We start from the raw sequence: 23461 nt of genomic DNA on the forward strand, positions 1-23461 counted from the left end.
GGAAGGGACAGCTATGCCCGAGCTTGGAGGAGGCTCTTGTGAAGTGAATTGATTGACGGTCAGTCTTCTGTGGAGCCTATCCCCGCCTCAAGGAGGGGAGCCACTGCCTTTGGCTGTTGTGGCTGCTCGAGAAAAGGCAAGGTGCTCCCCTCTTCTTTGACCTTGTTTGGAGGGCTGATACAATTATTTGTATTAGGCGCTAGCCACCTGTTGGGATCGGTCTCGTTAAAGGTCAGTGTGTGGTGCCTGGCTGTCTGTGGCAGCCTGCGTCACATTTGCCGGTGTCCGCTGGTTTGTGCGACACCTGCCAATTGTGACAGCAAGAATGGAGATCTGAGAGCTGAAAGGGAAAGGAAGGTTCTGGAGGAGGAATGAGGAATCGAGGGACCCACGGAGCCCATTTACTGTGGTTTGGGTGCTGGTGTGCCTTGTCTCCCTTTTCCCCTGCTGTCCCTTGGTGAGCTCTGCCCTCTGTTCCGATGGGTTCTGTCTGCATCCTGACATTGCTATGATTTATTCATTTGTGGCATCTCTGTTTCTTATTCATTTATGGCATTGCGTTTCTTGTAGCCAAAACTTCTCACGTCTCCTCCGTTGAGCACCTTACCTTCCGTCTACCTCCCTGGCATCTTCATTCACGCGCCCACAGGCATAGTGCATTCATCAATTCCAAAACTGCTCTTAAGGTTCTGCTCCCCAGCCTGTTCCCCTTCCCGGATTCCCGGTCTCAGTGAGTGACAGGCACTGTCTCCCCAGTTGTTAAGCCAGGAACGTTGGTATCATACCTGACTCCTCCACCCCTTCCTCATGCCCCAAATCCAGTCAGGTGGTGAGTCCTGTAGATTCCACTTCCTAAATGCCTGCGAGTCTCTCCGTTGCGACAGCTATTATGCCGTGTAAGCTTCGTTACTTCCCCCTGGACGCCACCCCCCCACCCCCGGCTGATATGTATTCTCCACGTGTTTTATAGCCAGAGAGACTTCTTTAACTTGTCAATCTGGTGGTGGCACTCCCCAGTTTAAAGTTGTTAATGTGGCTTACAAGGCCCTTTGCAGTTGGGCCTCTCTCCTGCCTTCTCCCCACTTTCTTGAGCATTCTAGCCTTAGCCATATTTTTATTTGCTTTCTGTTACAAAAAAACCTTAAAATTGTGTAAAGTTTAATGTTGTTTAATCACCATTGAGTTTCTCTTTGTCCTTGGGATCCTCACCAACACTCTTCCCCCATCTTCCTTTGCCTCTTAGGCCCTAATAAGGAGCCCCTATTAAGGGTGTGTGTGTGTGTGTGTGTGTGTGTGTGTGTGTGTGTGTGTGTGTGTGTGTGTTCCCAGTCACATATTTGGTTCTCTGCTCCGCTAGATGTTACACACTAGACAGGGAAGACATTGTATGGGAATCATTTGCTTTTGTGTTCCATTACACCTAGGACATGAGAAGTACTCGGTAAATACTTGATAAGTGAATGAATCAGTTCCTTTTTGAGATTGTAAATGATGAGAAAATTACTGTGCTTCCTACAATTCATATCACATTCTTGAGCCTTGGCCACATTAGAGAGAGGCAGTACAATGACGTCCACAAGTAAAGGTGCTTTTCTTTTTTTTTTAAAGTCATAAGGAGGCAAATCTTGTATAGTCTTTGTATTGATCTGTTATCTCCGTCATATTCTGCACCTCCATCCTAAATGACTTCTAAACCTGGTACCCGTTGATTTCAGAATTTCTCTGTATTCTTCCTGGAGAAAAATAGAAGCTGATGGGTTAGGAGGAAGAGTGATGGGTATATGAGAAAACGTTATTTGATTGATCCTTAAATATGTTTATTCTAGAGGCATGCCTGAACATGTGTCTGTAACACATGTGTCTCTGGAGAAGTGAACACAGTTATGTTTCCCTAAAACTAGACTATCTTTCTGTGAGAAGATTTTTTTCATTGAAGCGGGAACCCTCCATACTTTAATCATAGGTAGCTCCTAGGATCTGTTTTCTGAACTGCTAATAAACAGGAGGGCAAAGGATAGCATTTGCTAAAATAATAAATAATAGTTTTTTCTAAGAGAGCATATGGCAAGTACAGGCAGTATCGAATCAAAATGTCGTATTTTGGTACTGAGCTAGGGAGTTGCCCCCCATCCCACGTGTTGGGTTTAAAAAGTTCTGCCTCTGACCTTCCCAGAGCAGAGAGTAATGATGAACTGTGCCATGACATCTTGTCACACACCAATCTTAAAAAGGAGCTTTCCAGAAACTAAAAATGCTTCCATGAAAATAAGGACAGTAACACCTTGGCCACCCTCTTAGCTTCAAGTTGTCCGCCAGACCACCACCTAGCTGTTCTGCCAGGGTTGAGCTTTAGGCCAGGTACTAAGTAACGATAAGTGAAAACCTGGTAAATTTTCCATTTGTGGGGGCTGGGAGCACAAAGTTTTCTAGTCACATATTCCCATGACCTCACTTATAACGAAAATGTTGCAGATTCTAGAAAATGCTAATGTCCTTTTTAGCTGTAAGTATTATCTTGATTGCAGTGCTTCAGAATTGCCCAACTTCATTATCTGAGCATAGCCAGCCTGACGCCTTCTTCTCAAATAGACAATTATGATCAATTAAGCACTTTCAGGCCTTATAGAATACTTAATTTTATTAGTCAATTATTTGTGCTTTGAAAGAGTTAATGGTAGCTACCCAAGCCATTATTAGAAATTAGTATGTCCCAAAATAGAAAGGCTATTTCCTTTGTGTATGGCACTGCAGTGGAAAATGCCAAGCATAGTTTTTACTGAGTTAAAGGGTGAGGGAAGGCGGAGTGGGGGAGAAAGTTACATGTAAATCATTTAGCCATTAACCTAATGGGTGGATTTATAAATCCTATTACTATAAGCCCTTTTCATTTCCACTGAGGCCTGGTGCATGCTTGATCCCACTAATGTAAAATTCATTCCGTCTAAGTGATTACTGAAGTAAGACACTTTGAGTCAATTTTAATCAGGGTGTGTGAAACTTGCCTGAGCGCCGATGTTCACTAAAGCGCGGACATAGTTTGGCCGTGTCTTAATTAGCCTCCCAGATGAGTTATGTGAGGAGTCAATCAGGGAACCAAATCTGAGCCTTTTGACGTGTCCGTGTTTTCTTGTGAGGGAAATAACACTGGTAGGGGCTGAAAATACCCAGCTCCAAAGCGGGAGGCAAAGACCTTTGTGTAGGGGTGTTTCTAGTCTCATGGACATTATGTGAATTCTGAGAAATCTGAAAGCTCGACTCTTCCAGCTAATTGGAGCATCTTCAGCGGTACTTAAATTTAAATGAATCACAGTTTCAAATCTGATGGAATGGGGACCCTCTTCCTAGAAAAACGCATGTAAGCACGCATTCAAATTTTTCCTTATGGTTTCAAGAATGTTCACATTTCTTGACCTTAGGTTAATATCTCCTGCTCCAAGTTTCAACCTTGGTGACTTAGGGTTTGGGTATTTTTTGGAGATGTAATATTTAAGAGTGTAGGCTCACACTTGAACTCTTGTGTCAGTGAGTAGATTTAGCTCAAGTGTGCTTTAAAGCCAGCTCTGCACACTCTCCAGGGTCCTGTGTCAGAGATAATCCCAAGTATGGCAGTAATGCACAGAAGTTCAAGTGAAGCCTAGGGGACATGAGTTTCTGAGCTGGATGGAGGTTGGTGTGGAGGAGGAACAGAGAGTAAGAATGTTGTGAAAGGAAGTTTTATTTAAAGGTGAAAACAGTTTTTTAAAAGTCAAACTTTTTTTTTTTTTTTTTAAGTCCACAAGAGGAATAAATCTTCCAGGGCAAGAAATGAGAAGAGAAGGGAGAAGTTCACTTTCCATTTCACACAGTGCCACAGACCATAGTATTTTAAGTTTTTAAGTCAATATTAGAGCCTTGACACATTTTAGGGCAGTAATCGAGAGATACTCATAAATATTATAAATATATGTGTTAGGGAGGAGAAACCTTTCAGAAAGCTTTGTTTATTCAGTGTGTTTTATATTCTTTACACATGAGCTATCGGAACGTCTAGGTTGTAAATTATGGATTTAAAAGAAAATCAGTTTATCTGGAAAGAGTTGTGTAGGAGAGTTACACTTTTAGTCAAGTTTATATTTAATGGGGCTTTATCATTGGGGTAGAAATTCATTTCTCATGAGTGAATATTTGTTTAACATGCATTGTGCTTGAAAGTGGGGTTAAAACGGATTCACTTTTCACTTCTTGCATGGAAAGAGCTAGCTTTTAAACAATTTTTTAAAGTTTGTTTGTTTATTTATTTATTTAGAGAGTGCACAAGGAGGGCAGGGGCAGAGAGGGAGAGAGAGAATCCCAAGCAGGCTCCTCTGTCAGCACAGAGCCCAACACTGGGCTGGAACCTATGAACTGTGAGATCATGACCTGTGCCGATACCTAGAGCTAGACGCTCAGCCAACTTGAGCCACCCAGGAGCCCCTGAAAGAGCTAGCTTTTATAATTTTTTGTAATGTTTATTCAATTTTGAGAGAGAGAGAGAGAGCCGGCACGAGTAGGGTAGGGGCAGAGAGAGAAAGAGGGAGAGACAGAATCTGAAGCAGGCTCCAGGCTCTGAGCTGTCAGCACGGAACCTGATGCGCGGCTCGAAACCGAAGACTGTGAGATCATAACCTGAGCCGAAGTTGGCTGCTTAACCATCTGAGCCACGCAAGCACCCCAAAAGAGTTAGCTTTTAAATGCATACTGTGTATGGGTTTAATTGCCACTTACTGCAACTACCTTTAGGGTCCATTTGTTGTGGAGATGGATTTATCAGTTCATTGCTTTGCTCTTCTCATGTTAGACCACCTGGGTTTGCCTCCTTTTATTAGAACATAAAAGATAAATGTTTATTGCATCCCTGTGCTAGGCATTGTGTTAGGTTTAATCGCTAAGACATGATCTCTGTTTATAATTTGCTTATAGTGTCTTACTTACCTTTGTATTAGAGCGGTGTGCTCTGGGTATACACAGAGGACTTTGAGGGCTAAATTGGACTAATAATGTACTCCTTAATTTCATTTAGTTGGGGAGGCCGGAGAGGCTTCTCTGATGGTGTGAAGTTCCTTGTAAAATAAGTAGACATTTAAGTGATAATAATACCTAATGTTTATAAGCACTTATGTACCAGGAACTGTAGAAAAGTCTACATATGTTACATGTAATGTTCACAGTAGCCATCTTGTAGGGAAGCTGTGGTTATCATCTCCATTTTACAGTCAAGAGTTGGAGGCACAGAGAGGTTATATTGTGTGCCTGAGGTCACACAGCTTTTAAGCAGTGCTGTTAGGTTTTGAACTTATAAGTAGCCTGTATCAGTCAGCATTCTGCAGAGAACCAGAATCATTTTGGTGGGGAGGAAGGGGTGTGGAGGGTGTGGGAGGGGAGAGTGATTGATTGATTAATTGAATGATTGATTTTAAGGAATTGGCTCATGTGATTGTAGGGGATGGCAAGACTGCACTCTCAGGGCAGGTGAGCAGGCTGGAAACCCAAACACACAGCACCTGAGTTGATGTTTCGGCTTCAGTCTGAAATCTGCAGCTTCTTCAGGGGACTTCGTTCTTTATTCTCTTAAGGCCTTGAAATTGATTGGGTGAGGTCCACCCACGTTATGGTGGGGGGTAATCTGTTTACTCAGGGTCTGCTGATTTAAAAATTGGTCTCATGTAAAAACAAAACAAAAGAACAAAAACAAGAAAGCCTTCTAGACTTATGTTTGACCACATAACTGGTTATCACTGGCCTAGCCAAGTTGACACATAAAATTAACCATTACACAGCCTAACTTCTGAACCCACACTTTGGACCAGTGTGGAGACACAGCATGTGAAAAGCACAGAAGCAAGAAAAGAGCATGGCTCGTCCATGGAACTCAAAATATTTCAGGAAGGTTGAGTTGAAGTATGCATGTGGGAAGCATTTGAAGATGAGGTCAGCTTCGAGTACATCATGAGTCTTGGGTCAAGCTAAGGGATTTGAATTTCATTGCAAAGAGTGCATTTGAAAAAGAACACTGGAAAAGTGTGAAGAATGAGTTGAAAGGTCGTGAAGCTGGAGACAAGGTAGTCTGAGTGGTGAGGGCCAGAAGGAGGGAGAGCACATTGGCAGGAAGCAACCCTGGAAAGACAGAGTCTTATGTGAGACTTGTTCGTTGGATTAGAAAGGAAGTCAGCCCTTTGTTTCAGTTCGAGGCTCTTGGAGGGGCCATTTCTCATGTTTGGAGCTGGGGAGGGTTTGGAGAAGATGGATGCAGTTTAGGAATGAATGCTTGTGGGACAGACGGTGGAAAATGGGCTTGGAGAGAGAAAGTGTTATTCAACCAGGGGCAATTTTGTCCCCCAGGAGACATTTGGCAATATCTGGAGATAATTTTGGCTGTCACAGCTGGAGAGAGAGAGAGCACTTGGGCGCGCGCATGCATGCTACTTACATCTAGTGGGTAGAGGCCGGGGACAGCCCCCCGTGACAAAAAGTTCTCCAGCCTAAAATGTCAATCAGTAGTGCTGAGGTTGAGAAACCCTGATGTATATATGTGTATGTGTGTGTATTCTCCTGAGCAAGAGGGGGAGATATCAGCAGAGGGTGTCAAATTTTTATATATTGTACATATACCCACCCAGTTATGCTAAGTGCATAAAGCTATATGCAGAGAACTTGTCAGAACCTGTATATTTCTAGTTATTTTACAACCACATAGCCTTCAAAAGTAACCTAGGATATGATATATTCTTGTAATGCTGATGGTCTTTGTTGGACATATTAGTGCCTCCTTTCCCAATACTAAAGAAATGAATATGGGGGCGCCTGGGTGGCTCAGTCGGCTGAGCGTCTCACTTCGGCTCAGGTCATGATCTCACACTCCGTGAGTTCGAGCCCTGCATTGGGTTCTGTGCTGACAGCTCAGAGCCTGGAGCCTGCTTCAGATTCTGTGTCTCCCTTTCTCTCTGCCCCTCCCCTGCTCATGCTCATGCTCTGTCTCTGTCTCAAAAATAAATTAAAAAAAAAAAACATTAAAAAAATTAAAAAAAAAAAAAAAGAAATGAATATGGTTGAAAGACAAAACAACCAGATAGAAGGAAGAGGTATTTTTACATGTCAAACTTGGATTCTAGATTTTTACATCTGGGAGGAATCCCAGCCTCTTCCATTTTAGAAATGAGGAATCTAAGATCTAGAGAGAAAACTCAGATTGTTTCTAAATCACTTAGGTACTAATTGGCAGTTTAGACCACTACTCACATTTCAGACCCCCAACTTTTTTTTTGAGAGAGAGCGCAAGTAGCAAAGGGGCAAAGAAAGAGAGGGAGAGAGAGAACCCCCAAGCACCGCTAGTGCAGAGCCTGATGTGGGGCTCGAACTCACGAGTCGCAAGATCATGACCTGAGCTGAAGTCGGACCCTTAACCAGCTGAGCCCCCCAGGTGCTCCAACCCCCAAGTTTTTTCTCAACTTGTATTTGTATAATGTTTTATCTTTGCTAACCACGTTTTCAGCACAGATTTCTTATTCCCATCTACCTCAGGGACCTGGGTGGTAGTTTTAATCCCAGTTTCACAGAAGGTAAAACTCCGGTTTTAAGGTAATAAGGAAGGAACCCAGTGTGACAGGAATGTTAAGTGGTGAAGACAGAAAGTAGGGTGCTTATTAAATCCATAGCCTATGCTCCTTGAACATCTTATAGAGAAGACACACATCTAGGAATAACAGGTAAAAGGAAAATAAGAAAAAGACAGTCAAATATAATGAGGATGAAATACATGTTTGCCAAGTGGGAGAACTGAGTATCACAGAGTCCTGCTTGGAAACTGCTGAAATTGGGACTAGGAAAGCTTACATAATGGTTGGATTACCACATATCATAATATTTATATTTCTTCTACTCTTCTTTTCCCTATCCTTCAAAACCATTCATTTTGCTACCCCTCTTATGCTAATGTATTTTTTTAAAAAGCCTTTCCAGTTTATTTCTAATTTTATGTCATCAGTAACAGAAGAATCCTAAAGCCATTGAGATTTCAGTTGTCATTCTCTTCATGCATTATTTGTTTAGGATTTGACCTTTCCCAACATTTTCTTAACTTGTAAGATTTCTGTTGAGTGTCTGCAGCGTCGACCATCATCTGTCATCAAAGTGGGTTTCTTGTTAGTAGATAGCACTGTGATGGACCTGTGCTTTTGGAAAAGGAGCTTGAAACTTTGTTTTTAACTGTGGAAAAGTGGTGTTTTCTTGCTCCTCTGTAGCATTAATAAGCACAGTGTTTGTAATAGCATCTGAAACCATTTTTTGTAACCTTTAAATGCATTGCCAGACACACGTGTTCCGTCCTGGCAGAAAGTAAGGAGCCCAATTTTATCCTGACCTTGTTAGGGGAACCTGTAAATACACACGTCAGTAGTAGTTGGGCTTAGGGTTGCTGCTGCTGTTAAACCCGGCATCATAAACCTGCTCTTTCTGCTTAGTAAACCACATCGTGGGTGTGTTCCTGAATACATTATTTTTTTTAGAAAAGTTTTTTAAAATACACTTTACATTTCCTTTTAGTCCCCACCACCCTCCACCAGCCTTCAGAGGCTCAGATTGGGGTTAAAATACTTTTTCGTATTATTTTAATTATTGCTCTCCCCACCCCCAGCCCCACTCCTTTCCTGTTTCCCCCTCCTCTTTTCCCCTAACGGCACTGTTCTGCAAAGCCTGCAATGATTGATATGATGGCAGTGCTGTCATTCTTTTTAACCAAAAAAAAGTCATTTTTGTTCTAGTTATTTTAATAGAGTCCCATTAAAGATGTATTGCTGACTGAAATATCGGCATGAAGGGCTCTCACTGAGCTGAGCCCAGGAATTAAGAAGTCAGGAAATCGGCTGCTGCATTGCAAGAGAGCCTTGTGTGACACCGAATCTCCTGATTGGGGAGATCATTACTGCTATTATGACTCGACTTGCGTAGGAATTTTAAATTCCATCTGAATGTCAGTAATAACCCTCTTAGCAAATTATCCTGAATAAAATCACGAAGGCATTTTATATAATAGGTGTTGAATTACTGGATAGATTTGCTAATTAAATACTCTTTGTTCTGCTGCAGTTGACATTACAGGGTAAGATCTTGAACAATTATTCTCAACAGCTGTACTTTGTTAAGGGAAAAATTAACCACAAAGTTTATTTTTTTACACTTGAAGTTGGCAGATTTTTGAAATGTGCTTGAAAAAATTCCATCATCCAATTGGTAATGAGTAGATAAATATGCAGGTGTTGCTGTGAAATCAGATAACTGCAGACTGCCTTATTAATGAATTTAGCAAGCCTTTATAGCCCTGTTTCCTAGCTGTTGGCACTTAGAAAATGATTTTCTGTCAGAATGGGGAGCTTTAATATTAGGCTTGTCAATTTGAAGTGAACTTACGAACGGACATCTTGTAATCACTGTACCTTGTGTCCAGTAGACTTTTCTTGATACTTGTGGCTTCTTTTAGAAGTGAATTTCCTTAATGGGGGAAATACCCGTGACATGTATAAATTTTTGACTGTTGGCTTCCCGAACATTCATGTGGTATGGGCTTTTTAACAAGGCAATGAAACATGCTGAAAAGAAAATGAGACGTAAGGTCCTGTTTCTAGATCAAGCTGTTGCCTTTTTCTGTTACTTTGGGTAAGATGGTAGAGCCTAATTTTACTCAACTGTAAAATGGGATTAATAATACTGCCCACTCCTTAGGATTAGTCATTCAGCATTTTACAGATATTCATTAATAGCCACTGTGCACCAGGACCTCTGCTAGATGCTAAGAGTTTGGTAGCCCACAGGGCACCTAACAGCTGAGCCCTCCCAGTGAACAGTTTGAATCAAGGGTGGCTTTCTGGTCATCCTCGTTAGCGCTTGGGCAAGCGTAAGTCTGGACAGGGCACTTTGGTACCCACCATCCAGAAGTGCTTAGTGAAGAAGCGTGAAAAGTCAGGCTCAGCCTGGTTGCGGGTCTCCTGTTGAATGGACTGAAGAGTTGATGAGCTGTGGTTAAGGACCTTGAGCCTGAGATGGAGCTCAGGTCCACTGAAAAGCTACTGTTGAGGTCCCTTGGAAAGATGGTGATAAAACTACCCTCAGAAATTGGTATAACGTCGGTTGAGAGCTATTTGGCTATCTTTATAAAAAATTTGAACCGATATAACCTTTGACCCAGTAAGTCTTATAGGAGTTTATCTTGTTACTGGCAGGTTACATGTGTTTGAGGATAATTTGTTGAAGTGTGGTTATAAAGGTAAAGATCAGAAACAACCTACGTGTTTATTACTAGAGCACTAGTTAAATCATCGATTGACACTGTATAGTTGTTTAAAAAGAATAAGGCAGGTCTTTATGTGTAGATGAATAATATCTAAGATAAAGTATTGGGGTGAAAACAAAGCAGTTACGGTATAGTCTTTATATTTTGCTTAGTTTTCTTTCTTTTTTTTTATTTTTTATTTTTTTACGCTTATTTATTTTTGAGAGAGGGAGAGAGACAGAGCATGAGTGGGGGAGGGACAGAGAAAGAGGGAGACACAGAATCGGAAGCAGGCTCCAGGCTCTGAGCGCTCAGCTCAGAGCCCAACGCGGGGCTTGAACTCACAGACTGTGAGATCATGACCTGAGCCGAAGTCGGACGCCTAACCGATGGAGCCACCCAGGCGCCCCTTTTGCTTAGTTTTCTACCATTTTTTGTACAAAAGATCCAACAAGAGGTTTCTGCCACCAAAGAGAAAATTGTTTTGGTAGCAGCCCTCAGATTGTGCTTGGAAATGGTTGTGAGTTGGTGGCAGGAGAGAATAGAGGCGGTTGATGGAGGATGAAGGTTGCCACTACGCGTTGAAGGTACGCTCAAGGACAACATAGTAGGTTTCGTTCATGGTGTGAAAGAAGAGTAGAGGAAATTGCTTACTACATATGTGGAATTTCAGTGAAAGGTTGACGGATGGTGTCTGTGGTATTTTTACTTAGGTACTGGTTACCTTATAGAGCTGTCCGTTGTGATGAGGAAGGCTAAGCTTAGTGTGGTGGGAGGGGCGGAGGGTGAAGAGAACTTGTGATGAGCAGTTCTGTCCTCACGATGATTAAATTGGTTGATCTCGTTATTGCCCTCTTCCCAAAGGAATTGTCATATATTCTCCCACAGTGCATTTCTCTGCAATTTAAATGTTTAAAAAAGAAGGTGAAGTGGAGGAGTGTGAATGTTTTTTAGGAGTTAACTGAATTTCAGAAAAGTAATTGGGATTACTATGAGAATTGTCAGTCAACTAGCAAACAGTTTTTTGAGTACCTGTTACGTGTGAAGCCTGGAGCTAGGCACACACATGTGCTCTGGCCTCCAGGAGCTTGTGGACTAGTTAGGGAGGGGACAAACTGTCAACTAAAAACTTTTCAGAAGGGCATTATCATGATTATCTTAGGCCATTGGTCCTTAGCCTGGCCCGCAACATAAATACCTGAAGAGCTTTTTCCAGAACATTGTGAGGGCCAGGTATTGGTGTTTGTCTGTTTGTTTGTCTTTATGGCTCCCCAGGTGATTCCACCGTACAGCCAGTGTGAAAACCATCGATTAGGGGTGCCCGGGTGACTCAGTCAGTTAAGGGTCCGACTTCAGCTCGGGTCATGGTCTCATGTTTTGTGAGTTCGAGCCCCAGGCTGAGCTCTGTGGTGACAGTGTGGAGCCTGCTGGGGATTCTCTCTCTTCCTCTCTCTTTGCTTCTCCCCCATTTGCTCTCTCAAACATAAATAAACGTTTAAAAAAAAGAAAACCTTGATTAGCCTGATCCATATTCACCACCCCCAGGACAGAGGAAGGGCTTTCTTCCCTAAGAACAAAGGACAGTGAATGCCTGAGCAAAATTAGCCTGTAATAAAGGGGAGGAGAGGAAGCAGTGGAAATGGAAAGTCAGGGGTAGATGTGAAAGATAATTCTAAGTTCAGGGTTTATAGGGCTCTGTAATACATGTTTCCAGTTTGCAGCTATATGGTCCAATGGACAGAACTATCTACAGATATTATGTAGATGTTTGTCTTTATTCATTGAATACTTACTGAGCCCTGCCTCTGGCCTGGGCACCGTGCTAACTCCAGAGAATATGTGAAGGTCTACTGTCTGTCTTTAAGAAATTTACAATCGAGAGAAGAAATTTAAATCTGTGTATATATCTTTTTCACTTTTTTTTTTTTCATTTTGTAAGGTTATTTATTTATTTTGAGAGCGAGAGAGAGCATGGTTAGAGGAGGGACAGATAGAGAATCCCAAGCAAGCTCCATGCCTCCAGTGCAGAGCCCAACATGGGGCTTGATCTCACAACCGTGAGATCATGACCCAAGCAAAAATCAAGAGTCTGGATGCTTAACCAACTGAGCCACCCAGGCTCCCCCCCTTTTTTTCCACTAATTTTTAACATTCTGGGTAAGAATTGCCAGATTTGCAATGCTCTGTGAAGCTTTTTTTTTTTAAGCCATAGTTATATTTAAATATTAATAATGAGAATTAGTTTACCTCTTTGCCTTATCATAATGGGATGTTTTTATTACACATGTTTATTAAAGATAGACCTTAAGTAGATTTTTACAGTAGATCTACTTACATATCTCTGGCTGTGAATCAGCACAGAGGCCACCTTACTTTTAGATTATGTTGATATTACTGTTATTTTGAGGGTTGTGGTTGGAAAACCATCAAGAGCTTTAAAATGTATGAGCAGTCATTGGGATATTTATCTCTGTGTACTTAACGTTTATGGTTTTGTAGCTATGTTATGTACTAATCTTGACTTTTTATTTCATTTAGATTTTGATGCATACAAAAGAGATGGTGCAGAAGGTAATGCTGAGCATTTTCATCATACAATGACTCTTAAATATCATACCTGGTGACGTTTTTGTATTCAAGGAAAATTGTAACCCAAACAGACTGGAAATGGCTTCTTAGGATGCCTAGTTTACGTTTATAATCCCTGCTAATGGATTATAGCTTTTTTCTTTTACTAACACTGATATGATCTGGGCGCTGCTTGAAGCCTATATGTGAGTGTTTCAAGCAAATTAGTAACAGTGCTAATTAGAGTTTACTTCCAGGCCTTTATACTGTATGTGCTGTAGTGTTGTTTGTTATGATTGATTTTTTTTTGGCACTCTTCATATTCTCCTAAATACTGTTTGAAACTGTTACAAATTTCATATGGATTTGTGCCCCTGCATTTTAAAAACCCATTATGTTTCTGCTTTATAAATTGCTGTGACCACTAAGCTCATGATACAGTGGATAGATATAGACACCCCCCTTCCTAGTCTCTTATCCTCCTTTATATTATTCAGTTCCACAGTTTGTTTCAGTTGAAACTAGACATTTCCCCTGCCCCTCTACTGTCTGTCTGTTTTAAGAAAATTAGGTAGACTTTCTTAATGTGATAGTGGCTTTCCTCTCTAGTTTACTGGTTTATGGGTTTATTGGTTTATTGATTGTACTCAATATGGACAAGATATGGACATATTGACGATATGGACAAGAATAAACATAAGCTTTTGAAAAATCAGTGGAACGTGTAATTTCTGTAGTATGGGTAATCTTGAGTTTTGTTTATGCTGATCACTCTGTTTTTGTTGTTAACTTTTATAATTTTTGCTTTTTATTAGATGAATCTTGAAGTTATTTATGGAGATACAGATTCAATTATGATAAACACCAATAGCACCAATCTGGAAGAAGTGTATAAATTGGGAAACAAGGTGATGTAATTTGATGAAATTATCTGTTTTACCTACTTTAGTGAATCCTCTTTTAACATGGAACATGTATATGTACACATGTGCTTCAGAAAATAATAAATTTAGTGCTTCTCAGCTCCTCATCTTCTTATTTTTCTTAGCTTCTAATCCAGTTGTTTGTCTTAAGGGTAAAATTCAAAGGAGAGTGTTTTTTCCTTAAATGATAAATACATTTTTGCTTTGAAGAGAGTCTGAGATGTTTTCATCTTGTTTCTAAGGCTGGTGGCTGTGGTGTTCTTGTCACACCTTTGTGATGTTGGGCTTAGGCCTGGCTACAGTCATATCTCTGGGTCTTGCAAGAGGGAGGCACACTGCTTCACACCCTATGTCTACTTTCTGATAAAAGAAGAAAGCAAAAAAAAAATTTTTAATGTAAATTTAAAATATGGTCGTGTTTATACTTATCACATTATCATGCATGAGGAGAAACATCTCTAATAGCGTTCAGGTGGATTTTATACACTGGACAGATATGGAGAAATACCTGCCTACATACATACATACATGTACACACGTTAGAATTTTTACAGGAGTACTTAAAATATATTTGAAAAGGCAAGTGGACATTTGAAAGTAATCATTTGTTGCCCCCTTATTGCAGTCGAGGTTTCTTGAGTACTTGCTATGTTAAGATATTGTCCCAGTAACCTAGAACTAAGATATCATCTTCCAGAGTAAGAACTTCCTGCCTTTCTCCATTAATATGTGTGAAGTTTGACCTATAGCATTCACCTGAGAGCAAGCCACACGTACTGTCCTCATGTTGCACTTCAAAAAGCTGTGTATTTTCCCTGGGTGACTGGCTGTGCCTTGATCCTATCAATAAAGAGCAGGTCATGTTTTGTTTAACATACAGGTACAGGGAGATCTTAGACATTATTTTCATAGTCAAAAGTTTTACTTGTTTCTGGCCACGTATCTACTTGTTAAACTGTCTAATCTTTCTAATTTAGTAGTTTGAAGGTAAGTACGAATGAATTTAGTTTTTATTTTTTATTATCTTTTTTAATGTTTATTTAGTTTTGAGAGAGAAACAGAGAGACAAAGCATGAGCGGGGGAGGGGCAGAGAGAGGGAGAGGGAGACACGGAATCTGAAGCGGGCTCCAGGCTCTGAGCTGTCAGCACAGAGCCTGACACGGGGCTCGAGTCCACGGACCGTGAAATCATATGAGCCGAAGTCGAATGCTTAACCGACTGAGCCACTGAAGCACCTCTGACTTTAGTTTTTAGATTCAAGAAGACTATTTCATAATTTTCGTAAATTTCCTGCGGCAGACCCAGCTAATTCTGTCCTTTGGTTGAGTGGCATGATATATTTATGTTATGGTGTATTTTTTTTAATCTGTTTTTGTCCCTGTGCTCTTTGAATGGTTTTGCATCATGCTCAACATAATACTGTGTTCTGTATCACCTGAGTAAATGCATTCTAATCTTGTGTGCATTCAAGTTCTGTTTAGATTAACTCTTGGGAATTTGTAGCATGTTCATCTCCCTAGTGGATGTTTGAGAAGCTAGTATTAACGGTCGAAATTTTCACAGGTAAAAAGTGAAGTGAATAAGTTGTACAGATTGCTTGAAATAGACATCGATGGTGTTTTCAAGTCTCTGCTACTGCTGAAGAAAAAGAAATACGCCGCTCTGGTTGTTGAGCCAACGTCGGATGGGAATTACATCACCAAACAGGAGCTGAAAGGATTAGATATAGTTAGAAGAGATTGGTGTGACCTTGCTAAAGAAACTGGAAAGTGAGTTCGGCTTTCATGTGTGCTTTTGTTGTTTGTCTTTAAAAACTTCACATAGTAATGACATGGACAAGATGTATGATTCTGCCAAGCGCAAGGACCCAACTTCTTTTTTACAGATTAATGCTCCTCACTTATTGGGAGTGGAATTTTCCAGGTAGATGAAAACTTAGAAGAAGCCAAATTCACTCAGTGAGAGATACTTGCTGTAAGATACATCTTAGGAGTTGTGACTCATGATGAGGGTAAACCTTCACATATTAGCTCCCTACAGAGTTGATTTCATTGGTGTTGGCTTGTCTCTGTTTTGTTTTGCTTTCCTATTCTTACTAGAAAGTGCCTTGTGTTGTGTCTGTCCCTGAATCATCATAGAACCTCTTTAGGAGGTCTTTAGGAGGAACATAGTTGTTAAGGTGTCCCCATGTTTTGACTTAAATATTCTGGGATTCAAAATGCACCATGGAGTGAGACTTTGTTCCCAACTGTATCTTTTATGTATAAAGATTCTTAGGAATCTCTAGAAAAAAATGCCTATCAGGTTAATTTAAGAGCTGGGTCTCAAATACCCTACGTACCTCAGAAATAATAAATGTCATGGCTGACCCCCTAGCTTTGCATCTGAGACTGGAAATGGTGATACTAAGGCCTGTTTTTTGTTTTTTTTTTTGAGAGAGAGAGAGAGAGAGAGAGCGAGCGCGCGCGTACATGAACGAGGAGGGGCAAAGGGAGAGGGAGAGAGAGACTCTTAAGCAGGTTCCATGCCCAGCACAGAGCCTGACATGGAGCTTGATTTCATAACCATGAGACCATGACCTGAGCCAAAATCATGAGTCAGACGTTTAACCAAGTGAGCTACCCAGGCTCCCCAAGACCTCTTTTTTTTTAAAGAGTCACATTAATTTATAAAGCACCCATTTAAAAAAACCTGTATCTTTATGTATTTAATGTGCCATCTTTCTAGATATTCCTGTTTTGTGAACCTGCCCAATTCTGAAAATAGAACTTTTTACTTTAAAGCAAAATTTTAAATTAATCTTAATATTGCTGAATATTCACACTTTTTACTTGTTTTCCAGTCTCCATCTTGCTTTCCACATTGGGAGATTGAGCAGTTGTTGCTTCTGCAAAACCACTCTTGCTTAGGCAAAGTTGATCATCGGAGTATAGGTCACTGTTAGCCTTTTATGAAATGAAGTTTGAAATGCTTCATTGCCCCCAAATGTACCCAAAGATGAAACTACTTTGTATAGACTGTCGATTAGAGTGTTCTCTTCAGCTTTGTGTTTTCTAAGAAAAGATGCATCATAATAGAAGTAAATTTCTCTGAGTTAGAAATGTATTAGTAATTAAAGCTATACAAATGTTTTTGTCAGGGTTCTTTTTCTGACAAATTATAATGCAGCTGTCAAAGCCTTGCTCTGCATTTTCTCAGAAATGGATAAAATATTGGCTTCCTTACTCCTTTTCTTTTTCTTTTTTCCCTTTTTTTTTTTTTGAGGGGGTCTGGTAGAATAATAGGAAGTGTAAGGTTGGAGAACACTGAGCAATATAATGAAGCCAAAGAAAGAAAAGTTTGAAATCTTTGGTTTTTTAAAAAATTTTGCGTAAAGAGCAAAATATTTCTGCTTACCTAGTTAATGGTCATCTTAGCCTGGTGATACCAGAAATAATATCTTGCTACTTTATGGGGAAAGTCCAATTTTTTCTTTTAAAATTTTAGCCTGTGAGCAGAATATAACTGCTTGTGAATTTTGTAGCTGCATAGATGCACTTGTGGATGGAACACATACCTTTCTCAGTGCACATTTTGTGTGAAGCATTAGCTGCTGAATGAAAAAGGGTCTGTATGTTTAAGGGCAAACCTGACGTTCCAAGGTTGGTAAATCTTTCGGAGAGTTTGTGTAAAAAAACAAATAGTAACGGCCTTTTGGACATTAACGCTCATGTTAGCTTTTAGTACAGCTCTTGTCCACATGTAAATCTAATGGCATTTATCTTCCTTTTCTCTCCTTTATTAATAAAGTATAATATTAAAAAAATGAATCCTTCTCTTTTTTTGCAGCTTTGTCCTTGGTCAGATTCTTTCTGATCAAAGCCGAGACACTATAGTGGAAAACATTCAGAAGAGGTTAATAGAAATTGGAGAGAATGTGCTAAATGGCAGTGTCCCAGTGAGCCAGTTTGAAATTAACAAGGTAAATGTAGCATTTATTGCTGAGCCCAGCTGCTGCCATGTGTTTTTTGCCTCCTTCAGATAGTTGAAGAACCACCTCATCCTTGCAGTCGAAATAAATTCTAGCTGGTGATGAAAGCCGCTTAACAACTATCTCCCCAATGGATCATTAGCATCCCGCTTCCTCTTCCAGCTGCTGGCACTGCCCTGTCTCCATCTTTTACTTGGTGGAAGCCTTGTTTCCAGAGATTGTGTAGAGTGACCTAGTTGATGTTTAGGGAACTAGCGAGTATTACCTTCTCCATGGTCCTCGTCCTCATCTATACTTGTTTGCAGAGGACAGCCTGTAAGCTTAGAGAGAGACAGAGACAAGAGTGTGTGTGTATGTGTGACTTTCACAGAAGGGGATCCTTAGAGGTGTTGTAATGAGAGGGCTTTTGTGGGGCATAGTCATTTAGAATTAAGATGGCGATAGCATTTTTTGTATAGCCAGAGCACTTGTGCTTTTATTTTCTTTTTAAACTATGTAATTTAGACTCTGTGGACAGTTTTAGTTGTTGCAAATAGGGAATATTTTTTTCTTACCTAATTTGAAAAATAAAACCTTGGTTTCCAAAGTGCTGTGTAATATAAGATGTTAGTTTGCAGATCTCCCTTTTTTCCTCCATTTGAAGAGTACCCTTACATATACAGAAGCTAATTCTGCAAATACCATTTTATCCATTCTGTGATAGATTACGTTGTCAGAGCTGATAGAAAAAAAGAATTTTAATGAAAAAGAATTTGATGATGATATAAAATGGAAGAGTTAAGAGTTAAAACTCTAATGATACCATCATGATACCTTATGTTAAGGTGATGCCTGTCATTTTTGCACATTTTCTTACTCTTGGAAACGTACTTTTACATTGAAGCGATTACAATACATAGTATTTGGAAATGTGTTTTTGTTTACATTTTATTTATTTTTGAGAAAGGGAGAGAGAGCACAGGTAGGGGAAGGGCAGAGAGAGAGGGAGACACAGAATCCGAAGCAGGCTCTAGGCTCTGAGCTGTCAGCACACAGAGCCTGACATGGGGCTCCAACTCAGAACTGTGAGATCATGACCTGAGCCGAAGTTGGACGCTTAACCACCTGAGCCACCCCAGCACCCCAAGGAAATGTGTTTTTATTTAACATAAACAGATTTTGCCACATTTCTATGTTATCTTAAAAATGATCATGTTAATTTTGTATTTCACTGATACATCTTTATTTAAAAATTTTGTCTGATTATTTACATTAGTTTTGGTATTATAAATAACCAGATTGAACATCTTTTCTTCTTTATCTTTTTGCTTCTGAATGAATTATATTCTTAGTTTAGGTTCCTTGGCGCGAAATATTTGAGTCAAGAGATAGGACTATCTGGAGCACCTGGGTGGCTCAGTTGGTTGAGCATCTGACTCTTGATTTCGGCTCAGCTCGTGATCCCTGGGGCGTGGGATTGAGCCCTGTATGTCATTCTCTTTGCTGAGCATGGAGCCTGCTTTGGATTCTCTCTCTCTCTCTCTCTCTCTCTCTCTCTCTCTCTCTCTCTCTGTCTGTCTGTCTGTCTCTTTCTTCCTCCACCCCTTCCTCTCTGCTTCTGCCTGCTCTCTCTTTCTGAAAATAAAAAAATACAGGAATATCTGTACAGCTCTTGCCACATTGCTTTGTAAGAGGGTGATAACCAATTGATTAAATAAAATGTGTGTGCCAGTGTCACCACAGATTTCCTTGTATTGGTAGTAGTTCATTGGTGATAATATCATTGATAACATTTAAATAAAATAATGCTGTCACTGTGTTATGAAAGTGTCTCACTTTTGGATTTAATTTGCATTTGTTTGGTTTTTAGAGAAGATGAGTATTTGCTATGCATATCCTTAGGATTAGTATTTATTTTTAGATAAGCCATTTGTTCCTTACACCTTAACTGTGATGTCTTTAATGTCACAAAAAAAAGAGACACTCTTTTATATACAGAAGCACAAACAACTAGAAGTAACTATTAGAAGAGCACTTGTGCTTTGGCACTAGCTCTTCACTTTAAGTGATGCCATGTTCACCTGTTGGCATGGCTTTACTTGTGACATCTAAACACTGATTTGCTTTCAGATTTTGTTTGGTCTGTCTCAGAAATTTGCGTGAGGAAGAGTTCAAACTGCAGTCTTCCCTTGATCACTTTTTGCATCACTTCCGCAGGTTGTATCCCTGACACTGTCTACCTTCTTAGAAACGTGGGCCCTGTATTCCAAGGAGCTCCCGGCAGGAGTTTGGAAGGCTGAATCCAAACATGACCGTATTACAGGCACAATAATACTGAGCACGTGTCCCCTAGGCCACTGCACCCCACTGTCATCTTCTCATATGAACAATGACAGTGTTACTAGTATGCCAAGAAACTGAAGTCATAGGCACACTGGCAGTGTCCAAGTTCTGATGAGCAGTCTATAGTCTTGTGATTTTTAAGTTTTTACTATTGAAATTGTTAAACTTAAAACTAGAGAGTAGTATTATGAGTCCCTATGTATCCATCATTCAGCTGCAATAATTGTCAATTTACAGGGACATTATTATTAATCACAGTAATAGTAATAGTGTGATAGGACTGTGCATTCATTTTTCTGTGGCAGAACTAAAATTCTAAGTCACTATCTTTATAATCTCCATTTTACTTGACATAGTGGCTGGCAAGTAACAGTTGTCCAGTGAATATTAAAAGTTGCTTTCTTTGTTTAAAAAATTTTTTAACGTTTATTTATTATTGAGAGACAGAGCATGAATATGGGAGGGGCAGAGAGAGGGGGAGACACAGAATCTGAAGCAGACTCCAGGCTCCGAGCTGCCAGCACAGAGCCCGATGCGGGGCTCGAACTCCCAAACTGCGAGATCATGACCTGAGCCGAAGTCGGACACCCAACCGACTGAGCCACCCAGGCGCCCCTTCAGTTGCTTTCTTAATCTTCCATTCATCAAACATGCACTACCTCTTATAAGCACAATGCTAGATTCCGGAATATAAAATTGAATGAGCAAGGCAAGGTCCATGTTTTCAAGATGGTGATGGTCTGTCAAAGTTATATTTACTGTCCCACATTTTTATACCTTTTAAAAAATAAAACGGATTTCTGCAGTGGTGATTCAAGCGCAATCCTTTTTTTTTCCTTTGTTTTTTTAATTTTTTTTTTTAATTTTTAAAATTTTATTTTTTTAATTTACATCCAAATTAGCGTATAGTGCAACAGTGATTTCAGGAGTAGATTCCTTAATGCCCCTTACCCATTGAGCCCATCCCCCCTCCCACAACCCCTCCAGTAACCCTCTGTTTCTTCTCCATATTTAAGAGTCTCTTATGTTTTGTCCACCTCCCTATTTTTATATTATTTTTGCTTCCCTTCCCTTATGTTTATCTGTTCTGTGTCTTTAAGTCCTCATATGAGTGAAGTCATATATTTGTCTTTCTCTGACTGACTAATTTCGCTTAGCATAATACCCTCTAGTTCCATCCACGTAGTTGCAAATGGCAAGATTCATTCTTTTTGATTGCCGAGTAATACTCCGTTGTATATGTATACCACGTCTTCTTTATCCATTCATCCGTCGATGGACATTTGGGCTCTTCCCATACTTTGGCTATTGTGGATAGTGCCACTCTAAACATGGGGGTGCATGTGTCCCTTCAAAACAGCACACCTGTATCCCTTGGATAAATACCTAGTAGTGCCACTGCTGTGTCGTAGGGTAGTTCTGGTTTTCATTTTTGAGGAATGTCCACACTGTTTTCCAGAGCGGCTGCACCAAGCACAGTAAATTCTGATGAAAGGCCTATCTGTGTCATAGTTTTTTCTCAGTCTTGTTTACAGCAAGCTATTTATATGTCAGAGGTGATGTGTCTTGATCTCTCTGAATACTTACAATAAACATAAACAAGTTTTAAAGAAAACTTGTGAGCAGTTCACTTTTTATGTTTTACCGCTTTCAAAGGAGAGTGGAGCAGAACAGTCTATGTGACTGGTTGTGGATGATTTTATGACAAGATATCTCTTTATCTGTAGATGCCGATATTTTTGTGAACTTGGGAGGGATTGAAAATAGGAGGCTAGCCTTGGGTGGAGGAGTAAAGTGGTGAGATTTACCTTTGTAGAGATTTTAGCCCTTGTTGTTGAAAGCAACGGAAAAACACTGTGTGTGATTTTCTGAATTACTGCAATCTTAGCTTAAATATATTTTATAAAGTAACACAAAGTACTTCACAGCTGATTTGTATAGCCCTAGCTAACTTGAGCCTAAACCACCAGGAAACATTTTTTTTAAATCAAGCCTTCGAAAACTAGCTTGTAAAATCCCCAAATAGCCTCAATCTAATAATTGGAAAGTATGTCAGATGAAATTCAGAATTTCTTAACATTGCTCTGATGTATAGTCATTTGAAGAAGATAATGGTTTTTTTTTTTAAGCAGAGTTATATTGATTAAGATATCTACGCAGCATTACCCATCCAAGTCAATCAAGACTCCACATAATGCAGGTTGGAGGAGATTCAAATACGTGGAGCATTTCCTAGGCACTCTCTGGCCCTGAGTGTATGATTTACAAAGTGGACATGGCATGGGTATGTGCCGCCCTTTGGAGAACCTGCTTTATTCCTACTACAGCATTTCTCAGAGTTCCTGCTCTCAGGACACTTGCACAGTCTTAAAATATTGAGGGCGGCAAGAGATTTTGTTTATGTGTGGTCTATATTAATATTTACTGTTAGAAATGAAAACTGAGAAGTTTTAAAAACATTTATTTGTTTAGAAATAGCAATAAGCCCAGTATGTGATTCAAAAATAACATTTTTCCTTGAAATAACTATGTATTTCAGAACAAAGAAAAATTAGCCAGAGGAGTGGCATCATTTTACAGTTTTGCATATCTCTTCAATGTCTAGTTTGGTAGAAGACATCTGGATTCTCATATCCACTTGAATGTCCAGTCTCTTGTGTGTGGTTTTGGTTGAAGTATAGGAAGAAAATCCGTTTTCACACAAATATGTAGTTGGAAAAAGGAGAAATATTTCACTACTTTTTTCAGATAGTTGTAATATGTATTCTCCTTTGATTCTACACCACTATTATCTAAATGGTATTTAAAAAGTTTTTTTTCATATTTTATTTGAGAGAGAATCCCAAGCGGGCTCTGCACTGTCAGCACCAGAGCCTGATGCAGGGCTCGAACTCAGGAACTGTGAGATCATGACCTGAGCCAAAATCAAGAGTCAGATGCTTAACCAGCTGAGCCACCCAGTCTCACCTAAGTGGTATTTTCTTAAAGGCTATTTGTAATGGGGAAATCTGAAACCTTATCAGTGAACTTTTCATAATCTCACATTAAAATCTGTTGGTCTGTGTTGTACTTGGAATAGATACTTTACTCATGCAAAGCATTATGCATTGGCCATTTATGAAATGATAGTTCTGGCAGTTGTACAGACCTTCCAAATATTGAATGCATTTTATTGTAGATTATTCAAAATCACATTGTAAAATATTTCCTGCTAATAGCATTAGAAAAGTCTTTAAGGATAGAAAAGCTGTCAAGCTCACACATACGCAACGAGTTTTCCAAAATTCTAATTTGTGCTTAAAAGTTTGAATTTTACCTTTGGCAATACATATTGCCACTTGTTTGTCTTCAGGTTGCAGGTTCACTCCGTTTTTTTTGAGAAATTGTCTGCTGAAGAC

The 23461-nt window shown here is 39.9% G+C and overlaps 1 protein-coding gene across 2 annotated transcripts in view; it reads left to right on the forward strand.

The window, feature by feature from the left end:
• POLA1 (DNA polymerase alpha 1, catalytic subunit) overlaps positions 1-23461 on the forward strand; it is a 300131-nt gene that overhangs the window by 103834 nt on the left and 172836 nt on the right. For both annotated transcript variants that reach the window (XM_007087856.3, XM_042974042.1), the window contains exons 27-30: positions 12818-12850; positions 13663-13755; positions 15335-15540; positions 17600-17732. In XM_007087856.3, the coding sequence (XP_007087918.2) occupies positions 12818-12850; positions 13663-13755; positions 15335-15540; positions 17600-17732 (465 nt within the window). The remainder of the gene's footprint in view (positions 1-12817; positions 12851-13662; positions 13756-15334; positions 15541-17599; positions 17733-23461) is intronic.

This window comes from Panthera tigris, chromosome X (genome assembly GCF_018350195.1).
Source record: "Panthera tigris isolate Pti1 chromosome X, P.tigris_Pti1_mat1.1, whole genome shotgun sequence".
Taxonomy (NCBI): domain Eukaryota; kingdom Metazoa; phylum Chordata; class Mammalia; order Carnivora; family Felidae; genus Panthera; species Panthera tigris.